Source organism: Solanum tuberosum, unplaced genomic scaffold, assembly GCF_000226075.1.
Source record: "Solanum tuberosum cultivar DM 1-3 516 R44 unplaced genomic scaffold, SolTub_3.0 scf00512, whole genome shotgun sequence".
NCBI lineage: Eukaryota > Viridiplantae > Streptophyta > Magnoliopsida > Solanales > Solanaceae > Solanum > Solanum tuberosum.
Genome location: NW_006239475.1, coordinates 162,788 through 173,760, shown reverse-complemented (window position 1 = coordinate 173,760; position 10,973 = coordinate 162,788). Strand labels below are relative to the sequence as shown.

At 30.7% G+C, this 10,973-nt stretch overlaps 2 protein-coding genes across 2 annotated transcripts; one reads left to right on the top strand and one right to left on the bottom strand.

The window, feature by feature from the left end:
• The first annotated feature begins 4,689 nt into the window (after positions 1-4,689).
• Positions 4,690-7,826, top strand: LOC102581514 (glycine-rich RNA-binding protein 4, mitochondrial). Its single transcript, XM_006365405.2, has 5 exons — positions 4,690-4,816; positions 6,068-6,222; positions 6,324-6,392; positions 7,189-7,295; positions 7,421-7,826. The coding sequence occupies exons 2-5, from the start codon at positions 6,090-6,092 to the stop codon at positions 7,547-7,549; spliced, it is 438 nt and encodes a 145-aa protein (XP_006365467.1). The 5' UTR covers positions 4,690-4,816; positions 6,068-6,089; the 3' UTR covers positions 7,550-7,826.
• A 1,383-nt stretch (positions 7,827-9,209) lies between these two features.
• On the bottom strand, positions 9,210-10,564 carry LOC102581178 (UDP-glucuronate 4-epimerase 6-like). The gene has a single exon (XM_006365404.2). The coding sequence runs from the start codon at positions 10,546-10,548 to the stop codon at positions 9,244-9,246; it is 1,305 nt and encodes a 434-aa protein (XP_006365466.1). The 5' UTR covers positions 10,549-10,564; the 3' UTR covers positions 9,210-9,243.
• Positions 10,565-10,973: the final 409 nt, after the last annotated feature.

The window sequence follows — 10,973 nt, the reverse complement described above, 5'->3', positions numbered from 1 at the left end:
AGTTATATTTACGACGATGTTTCTGAATAGTCTCTGATTCTTAACTTATCACGTGAAGTAGATTATTGCTCTCCATAATAGGATGAGAATTTTCTTCGAGATTTATCACTAATGCCTTGTTTTGATCCATTATATGCTTTGTTTAAATCCTCTATGTTGGATTTTAATTTCTAATTGCGTGGATAATACGGACATGGCGTCATCTCCATCTTCTTCCAGTATATTATTAGTTGTTTTTATGAGTGTGGCACGCATCTTTTTATTTGTTTCGAAGTTATTGTACCACTTAGATATCTCGTGTTTTCTTGAAAAAGTAATTCTATGATGGATTTTGGTATGATCTCGATGAGATTGATATTCCAATTCTTCTTCTTAGAACTTATTGATTTGACCCCATACATAGGATCAAACATGTTGCTATCAAAAGCAAAATTTCGAATAAAATCTCTTTGTTATTTCGAAGCTATTAGAAATGAATTCTTTAATTAGAAAAAAAATCAATTTTGATGGAAGATACATATCAAAAGGGTTTTGTAACTTAATAATTCATTTTTTACTTTTATGAATAGGATTTCAATTCTCCATTACTCACGCACGCGCGCAGATCACGATCGATGTCGCATGGCGATGCGCGCAGGCCACGACCGATGTCACTTGACCTCGGCTGACAGGCCACGGTCGATGTCGGCTGGCCGATGCGCACAGGCCATGACCGATGTCGCGTGGCTGATGCACGCATTTAATTTATTATATATCTTCCACTAGAATATGCATTTAATTTGAAAAGTCATTTTTTTAGTTAACAACTTGTTTTGATTAGTTAATTGGATTGTACTTTTTGTTTTGATCGTAGTACTCTTTTTCTTATTAGATTGTCTCATTTAATCTTAAAGCTCTCCTAGCAATACATTATAACTTTTTTGTTATCGGGTAAGCACCATTTGGAGTGAGTTGATATTGTTTATCTTAACCAAACATGCAACGGAAAATGATAAGACGACAATTAAAAGATTGACAATATAATTTATCGTACTAACCAAAGATAATTCAGATTTTTTGTGTTTTAATTTATTGTAAGCTTGATTGAATTTAGCTTCTTTCAATGACAACATAATCAATTAGGCGGAATATGATTCCAATATGTTTACTTTGATTTTTATATATACTTTACTTTGAGCTTGTTGGACATTACTGCTAAAAATTGCTTATTTTTAAAAGCACATTTTTAAAAGGGAAAATTACGCGTATAAGCAAATATATATTAATTAATTACTTAACATAGCTATACTTTGTCTAAATTACAATTCGCGATCTACTTTTAGCTATAATTACGCGGCTCAACTTTTTAGTTTTGTATAATTTGCATGTTTGTATAATTCAAAATTTGTATAATTCGGATTTTGTATGATAAAATTTTTACGATTGTTTACCCTTTTTATGTTTGTAATTGTATAAATTCGTTATTTTGAATTTATACAAAAATAACTGAATTATACAAATGTACCCACAAATTATACAAACCTGAGAATTATACGAATTCATGAATTATACAAACGAGACAACTTAAACTGTAGTTACAACTAGTAAACATGCAAGCTATAGCTATGGATCATAATTAAGTTTATTATAGTGGCTATTTGCGAAAGTTCCTCTTTTTAAAATAGTTTTTTTTTTAGAAAAGTGCTTTTCAAAATAAACAATGTGTGTTTGACTAATTTATTTGAAATGTGTTTTTATAAGCAAATTGTGTTTGACTAATTTTTTTTTAAAAATGCGTTTGAGAGTCAAATTAAGATAAATGACAAGTATTAATGTACTTTTAATAGTAAGATTGTTTTATAGAGAGAAACTAGTTTAAATATCTATTGCAAAAATTAAATTAAAATATTCATATTCAAATTTTCAATCAATACTATACATTTTTTTGGAGGGTTGAAATCTTTAAAAAAAAAAAAAATTCTAATCTTGCAAAAATATTGTTGTTACCTTTTTTTCCAATTATGAAAAATAATACGTAAAATAATACTCCCTCTATCCCAATTTATGTGAATTACTTTCCTTTTTAGTCAGTCCCAAAAAGAATGACACATTTCTATATTAAGTAACAAAAAAAAGTAACAATTTAACTATAAAATGTCTATTTTACTCTTAATAAAATGATTTACAGGCACACAAATTTCTATCATTCATATTGGACCACAAGTTTTAAAAGTCTTCATTTATTTCTTAAACTCTATGCCCAATCAAACTACCTCATATAAAATGGGATGGAGGGAGTAATACATAAACACAAAATAAAATATAAATTTATTATATAAAAATAAAAATAAAATTATTAAATGAAACTTACCCAAACATATGAGATATGTTATATAATAAATAAGAGATATATTGGTATATATGTGTGTCTGTATGTGTGTGTTACAGAAATTTTTAGCTTCTTCCCAACAACAGAAACAATGCTTTTGCTTCCATTTAAAAGCAGTTTTACAAGTTTGTCAAACACATTTATTTTTTTAAAAGTGCTTCTGGTTCCCAACAACAATGCCAAACAGGCTCTTCTTACACTCATTAAGAGCTTGTTTGACATTGATACTAAAAACTGCTTATTTTAGAAGCATTTTTTAAAAATAGTTTTTTGAAAAAAATGCTTTTGAAAAAATAATAATTTGTATTTGACTAATTCATTTGAAAAGTGTTTTTGATAAGCAACTGTGTTTGACAATTATTTGTTAAAAGTGTTTTTGAGAGTCAAATTACAAAAAATGGCAAGTATGAATGTACTTATTATTTTGTAGAGATAAAATATTTTTAATATTTATTATAAAAAATAATTAAATTTTTATTTTTATTAAACTAATATGTACACATTCAAATTTTCAATCATATTATACCTTTTTTGGAGGGATGAAATCTTTAATTATTTTTTTCTTTTTTCTAATCTTGCAAAAATATTGTTGTTATCTTTTTTCTAATTATGCAAAACAATACGTAATATAATAAAAATAATAATGCATAAATGTAAAATAAAATATAAAATTTTATTATATAAAAATAAAATATAAAATTCTTAAATGAAACTTAGCCAAACTTATGAAATATTTTAATTAATTAATAAAAAATATATTGGTAAATATGTATATATGAACAGAAGAAAAAAATTTAGTCTTGAGAAAAATGTTTTTTTGTTATTGGGAATAAGCTGAAAATTGTGCTTTCTTAAAAAAGCAGAAGCAGAAACAAAAAATTATTTTATATTGTAAAGTAAAATTAAAATGTCGAATTACCATCTGCATACAAGGCAGTCTGCGCCACATAAGCAATTTTGTGTTCTTTAAGTGAAACTCAAATCAAGTGAAGGTTTGTGTAGGTAAATTCTTAGTTGTGTGGTGTACCCCTATTGGTTGTAGATTCTTTAACAATGTAAATACTTTAAAAATTCAAATTAATGAACTTTCAAAAAAGATTTTAGTATAACTCTTTCGGAAATAGAAAAAAAAAACTAATAATTTTTTTATCAAATCATATATATATATCACTTAAATAATGAGTGAAATAAGTTACAAAACTTGAAAATTTGAACGTGTAGTGCTCCACAAACGGAAATGATGTTCAATAAACGAAAGGAAAATATGAGAGATATTTGAGGGAATTTGAATTGTTGGACATGATTTATATATAGAAGGTAGATGTATGAGACTATATTTTTGGCTATTTTGAAAGAGGATGTATACGTCTAGACGCCTCAATTCTATCCTAACTGATAACTAAATATTTTAATGTATTTTTACTGTGTATCATTAACACTCAATATTGACGTAACACATAAAATTGATATATCTCTAGGTGGTCATTTTATAAGTTACATTATTCAACTGACACATGAAAAACAAATAATATGTCTAGAAGTACATTTATATAATTGAAATATTTACTTGTTAGCTAAGACCCAATTTAAATAGAGAAAATTTCAGAAATAGCAAAGATAAAAGACATAATAAGGCTCTATAGTTATAGTTTCGGTAATTGCACTTCATAACAATAGTTCTATTTGCTATGAAGGCTGCAATTTATATAATTTGCTTGCCCATTTGTATTTTCGCTTACGTATATACAAATGGTGGCTGCGGTTTGTATATTTTGCTTGCGAAAATACAAATAAGGCAAGTATACACAAAATTTGTATTTATACATTCATGATTTTTTTTCAGAACTCCGTTTGTATATTTCATTTGTCAATATACAAACAAGGTACTTTATTATGATTCATAAACCGTATACAAATAACTAGGGTAAGTATATATAGATTATGGATTTATATACAATCAGGAATTGAATTTGTACAAATTCTGAATTTATACAATCACGGACCGAATTATACAAATAGAAAACCGAATAGCAACATTTTGCGAAACTATAGCCACAAATTAAAAATAATCGAAACTATAGTTATATTACATAATGTACTCTAGATGTTTGTCATTTCGCATAATTTTCCCATTTAAATACTTATTTGTATATATTAATCCTAATAATTTAGATATCAAAATAAATGAATCAACACTAATTTTGAGAGTCCTAATAGCTATATCTTAATAATTTGATCCAAAAATTACCCTACGCTCTCTCGATTCTAAAAGTACAACACCTCGAAGCAGCCATATTTGGCTATAAATAAGCCAAAGATATTTTTTCCTCATAAGCACCGCTTTTATAAACTCCCTTCTCCATATCTGAGTAGTGGCTTAAACCCTAGCCGCTCCTCATTTTGTTTCTCTTTCTCTCTCCTTAAACCCTGAAACTTCCTCTCTCTCAGGTAACCTTTTTGCTGTAAAAATGGTGGATCAAAACTTTGTTTTCAATTTCATGATTCAATTTTTTGTTGTTTTTGTTTTTTGATCTAGTATTTTGGTTGTGTTTTTTATCTGCGTAGCCTAGTGTAATAGTATTAGTTTGTATATGCTTTGATTACATGTGTTTTGAGCCGAGTTTCTATTGGAAACTGTCTATTTGGTGGTAAAGTTTGCGTACAATCTAACCTCCACAGAGTCGACTTGTGTGATTACACTTGTTATGCTGTTGTTTGATCTGTGTTTGTTGATGTGGTTTATTTGATAACTTGTGATGATTTGATTACATTTGTTTTGAGCTGAGTTTCTATTGGAAACAGCCTCTCTTTATCTTCTCTACTTCTCTACCGGATAAACGTGTAGGGGTAAGTTCTGTGTACATACTAAGACTCAGACTCCACTTGTGTGATTACTGGTTGTGTTGTTGGATCTGTGTTCCTTGATGTGGTTTATTTGATAAGCTTGCTGTGTCTCATGTAATATTTATTTAATTTATTACTCTTAATAATAGTCAGGTATGTTTCCTCTCGAAAAACTTTGTTGTGATCTTAATGTGAACTTTTATTTGAAGGTTTGACAACATGTTATGATTTGCTTTTCAATATTGATGTTTAACCTCATAAGGTTGGGGTTACACACCCCACTCCCTAGATCCACTTGTTGGGTTACACTGAGTATGTTGTTGTTGTAATATTGATGTCTGTTTGGTGTGATTTCTATTGTAATATTTGTCCAGAAGACTTTTGGATGCTATGGTGCCAGATATTTTGTAAATGCTCTCTACATTTAACATGTTGTGACATGCTTATAATTACAAATTTCATAAGTTAGTTCTTTCGTAAATTCACATAAATTGAAATTGAAGGAGTAGAATAAAAATTAGATATTCAAGGTTTGTAGATTCACCTGCTTTGAGTTTCAGTAACTTCTTTGAATTAATACTTTGGGACAGATATGTAGTGGTTTGGTTTTCTAATGGTTTCCTGTTGCTGTCATAGCATATGAACATTTACCAAGTTACTGAATTATTGTTCATGGTCCTATTTTTCTTACTGTTGATGATCCTTGTGCTCTTTAAGTCAAGTGGATTGATCATCTCTTAATCTGTAAACATGATTTCTTGATATCTTATTTGGCATTTTTAAAATGAATGTTTTTCAATTAGTTTTACCTTGACACCTGGATATGCATGCCTTGACTTAAAACTGTGTGCACAGATTTGTGAATTTGTCTGCACAAATGGCTTTCTGCAACAAACTCGGTGGTCTGTTGAGGCAGAGCATTTCCACAGGAAATGCAGTAAGTGCAAATTCACCAACTCCAGCAATGCTTAATGCCATCCGGTGCATGTCATCAAGGCTTTTTGTTGGCGGTAAGCTTTGAGTTGTCTGTATCCTTATTGGTTATAGCTACTAACCGGTAAATTTTTGCAACTTCATAAATATTTGATTTTTTTATTCATATATTTTATAGGTCTTTCATGGGGAACAGATGATCAGTCACTGAAAGAGGCCTTTACTAGCTTTGGTGATGTTGTTGATGGTAAGTTCCAGGAGGCAGATGCCTGCTGCTTTATCCTCAATGTTTTTTTTCCTAATCTCTGGTGACATAGTTTGTATAAACATGGCGAAAAGCAAGTTTCATGAATAATGTGGTCTCGTTGTACTTCACAAAGGATGTCAGATCATACTTTGTGCATCTGTTTGTATATATCATATAATTTATTATGTAAATACGGTGTTGGTTGCTCCATGTATCTAAGAATTGCTGAATGGTTGACTTCCATTTCTGTTACTATCATTCTCTGGCCTGCTGCCTGCTTGTATTGGTGCGGTTTTTCTGTATACCTTAAATAGGTTTTGAGTGCTCAATATTGATGTAAATTTTATGGGTTCTCAGCAGCTCTTTGACAGGGGTTTTATATACATATATTAATGTGTGTGTGTATATATTGCACACTGAGCAGGTCACATTTGTTAATCATTAGCTTTAATTTGTCGCATACCTAGTGAGTGGGTGGGGAGCACTGCATTAATGTGGTTTATTTTGTATCTTTTCAGTCTGGTAAATTGTAACCTCTCTTTCTTGATTGATATGTGGTAGATTGCTAAAAGTGGAATTGCTCGTGTAGTTTTGGTCCTCTGAACTGTTTTTCTTAGTTTTCTACTCAGGCTGTTAATGTGCTTCCATTCTTTCATTGTTTGTTGCTCAGGCTGTGAATGTGCTTCCGCTTTTTCTTTATTTGTTGCCCAGGCTGTGAATGCGCTTCTGCTTTTTCTTTGTTTGTTTCTTAGGCTGTGAATGTGTTCATGCTGAACTTTGTCTTTTTTTGTTACAGCAAAGGTAATCATTGACAGAGATTCTGGCAGATCAAGGGGATTTGGATTTGTGAACTTCTCAGATGAAGATTGTGCAAAAGAGGCTATGAACGCAATGGACGGTCAGGTAGAAACATCATATCATAAGACTGTTCTGTGCACAAGTCTAACGTCCACATTTAAATATTCCTGTTTGCATTACAACTGCTTTACTTTATCTTTCATGGCTGATACGCTATTATGTCCTTGCAGCAACTCCATGGAAGGAATATCCGTGTTAATTTAGCCCAAGAGCGTGCCCCTCGAAGTGACAGATATGGCGGCGGCGGCGGATATGGTGGGGGCTATGGTGGTCAAGCTAGAGATAACGATGGATTCTAAGTCACTTTTATCTTTTGCTATTAGCTGTCATGTGTGCATGACAATATTTATCTTAGTAGAGAGGACCCGGTGTGATAGCTTTGTTGAACTTATCTTTTAAAACTTCTTTTTCTGCAAGGTTTTTAGTATCAATAATTTTTCCAGATTTTATCACCAAGTCATCTGTGTCGTAGATGCTGTTTATTGTAATCAATATTCAACTATGCGGCACGTTGCAATTTTTGTTCTTTTATTTTATTTATAGTGAAGACGATAATATGAAATGAGTTTAAATGGAGATGGTGAGATTCATATAATTTACCTCAACTTTAGTTTGAAAGTGAGATGTACACTTTGTTTGGATAACTGTTACGTATTGTTTTAAGATATATTATATTTTTTTGTTTGATGAATATAATGTCATTGTTATATGATGTTGCACATTGAAAATAAATTTGTTAGAAAAGAAAGGCTGGGTTTATTAGTATAGTAAAAAGATAGGGTAAATAATAAAATATAATGATTAGATAATGGAGGAAATATAAGTAAAATGAGAAAGAAAAAGGTAATGCAATGATAATACTTATTTTGAAGTCTAATATTCTTGTTGATCAATGAAGTGAGTTGAAAATCGTGATATTTTAAGTTTAGATACTAGTGAAGGTGAAAATATAAGGTGAGTTTGTCAATTTGTCCAAATTTGTGTTGATCAATGAAGTGAGTTGAAAATCGTGATATTTCAAGTTTAGTGACCAGTGAAGGTGAAAATATAAGGTGATTTTTGTCAATTTATTCAAATTTGTGTTGATAAGAGGTAATAGATTTCTCATAAAATTAATCGAGATGTGTATAAGTTGATCCGAATGAAATAACTTAATACATGAGTCGGCAAAAAATAACATATATCTCATAAAATTAATCGAGATGCGCATAAGGGGTAATAAAGTACACTTTGCTTGACGAAAAAAACAATCTTATTTATTTACTTGTAGAGAAAACAAGTGTTCAGCAAAGAAAAGATACAGGTAAACATTTAATAGCTTTATAAGACAAAAATAGTCGTTTATCATTATTTGACGTATTCTTAAAGTTGCATCTTCATTTTAATCATGATAATCACTTTATTTTTTCTATAAGCTTATAATAAACATAGTATGAATTAAAAATTAATATTTGAATATATAACTACGTTATGATGGTGTTGAGTGTATATATAAATAAATCTACTCCTAGCTTGTATGATTGTATCCATAAATTAAATGTAATAATACTTACTTATTTGTTAATACTTTGTGGGACCCAATTCTGATTTTAGAGTTAAATATTTTAATTTGATTGTGAATTTCGATATAGATCATTAACTTTTTAAAATAAAATTTACATATTTTGAAACTATGTAAAGTACCATTATAACTTATACTTAATAAATAACAATTCAAAATATTTTAAAAATTATGACAAAAGAAATTGTTCAGAACTCAAAATTCAAAAAATGTCAAATAAATTAAGATATGGGAGCAATATAATTCCAAACAAGACTTACCCTTGACATTCCCCTATATAATTCTATTCCTATGCTAAATAAAAACAAAAATAACATGATATAATTAAAATGCATTAAAACAAAAATAAAAATCTAAAGTGTAAATAAAAAAAATATTTAAAAAATGTGGGACCGACACTACTTGATTGGGAGTATGTGTAAATTGTAATTCCTATTTTGTCCTTGCTTGCATCCCATAATAACTTAAATACCACTTAACAAATTTCCTTAATCCACTTGATAAATTTGTAGTCGGCCTATATCCAAAATCCCTATACGCCAGGCTCACGTTAGCATGAGTAAACGGAACGTCGCCGTTTTGGGGCATTCTAATCAAATTCTTTTTAGCCTTAATGTTGAGTAAATTTTCCAAAATTGCCACTAGCTTCTTCACCGATACCGGCGAAGTATTCCCCAAATTATACACTCTCAACTGCGCCGGACCTCTCTTCTTTCCGCCGCTACCGGTGCTCTTCTCCGCCGTATCAATCGCACCTAAACAACCCTTCACCACATCATCGATATACGTGAAGTCACGCGCCACCTCTTTATCCGATACGTAAACCTTGATCGGCTTTCCTTGAATCATATCCTTTGTGAAGAAGAAATACGCCATGTCTGGTCTTCCCCAAGGTCCATAAACAGTGAAGAAACGTAACCCAGTTAATGACAATCCGTAAATATGGTTATACGTGTGAGCAATTTCTTCACCGGCTTTTTTCGTTGCAGCGTAGAGACTAGCTGGTTGATCAGTCCGGTCATTTTCAGAAAAAGGTACCTTCGTGTTTAACCCATAAACAGAGCTCGAAGAAGCCCAAACAATGGCGGGTTGTGGATTAGCAGATTTAGCAATTTCTAACAGATTAACAAATCCATTCACATTTGAATGAATGTACGAAAGAGGATTCTCCATTGCGTAACGAACGCCGGCCTGGGCAGCTAAATGAAGAACATGAGTAAACGGAACAATATCGAACAATTTATTAACCAAATCAATATCATTGATATCACCTTCCACGATAAAAATCTCATGCTTCGCCAGTAGTTCCTGACGAGCACGTTTCAACGACGGATCATAATACGAATTGAAATTATCAATACCAATAACTCCATCTCCGCGTTTCTTCAACGCTAATGCACAATGAGAACCAACAAATCCAGCTGCGCCGGTCACTAGCACCACCTTCCCGTTGATTTTCTTAGGTATAGAAGAATGCCGGACTTTTTTCTCCCAACCGGCGCCGCCACCAAAGGAGAAGAGGCGGCGGCCGTGTTGATTTGAGTTGTTAGAGACGAACAAAAAGTAATTTATAATGAATGAGCAGATTAATAACGCGAAAATTAAAATGGTGATACGATAGAGAAGCTTAGAAGAAGCTGCGATGAACTTAGTGCTACTGTTAACTTTGCGGATATAAGTATTGTAACGATCTAATTTTGTTGATTTATTCGTATCGACGGAAAAAAGAGATGCCATTAATGAAAATTGTTACTATATGAAATTGAGCTAACTTTATTATTGAGGTTTTGACCAAAGTAAGTCATTATTAAAATTAATTTACCAAAATAATACGTTCTTTTGAAATTTTACAAAATTAGTATAAACGTAGTTCACAGTAACGTTTTAGGTTATATTTTATTTAAAAAAATTCAATAACAAAAAGATAAAAATCTAACAGATTAAACAGACATAAAACGTTATTGTCAGTAACGTTTTATAATTCGTTACTCTGAGGCACGCTTTACAGCTAAAACGTGACTCACAGTAACGTTTTTCTGGAATGACTGAAAATTAAAAAAACAATCTTGTACATGCCTCATTCAACTTTATTAAACTTTCCACTATTAAAATGAATATATATATTTTACACATATATATTCACATATATAAATTTCTCTTTT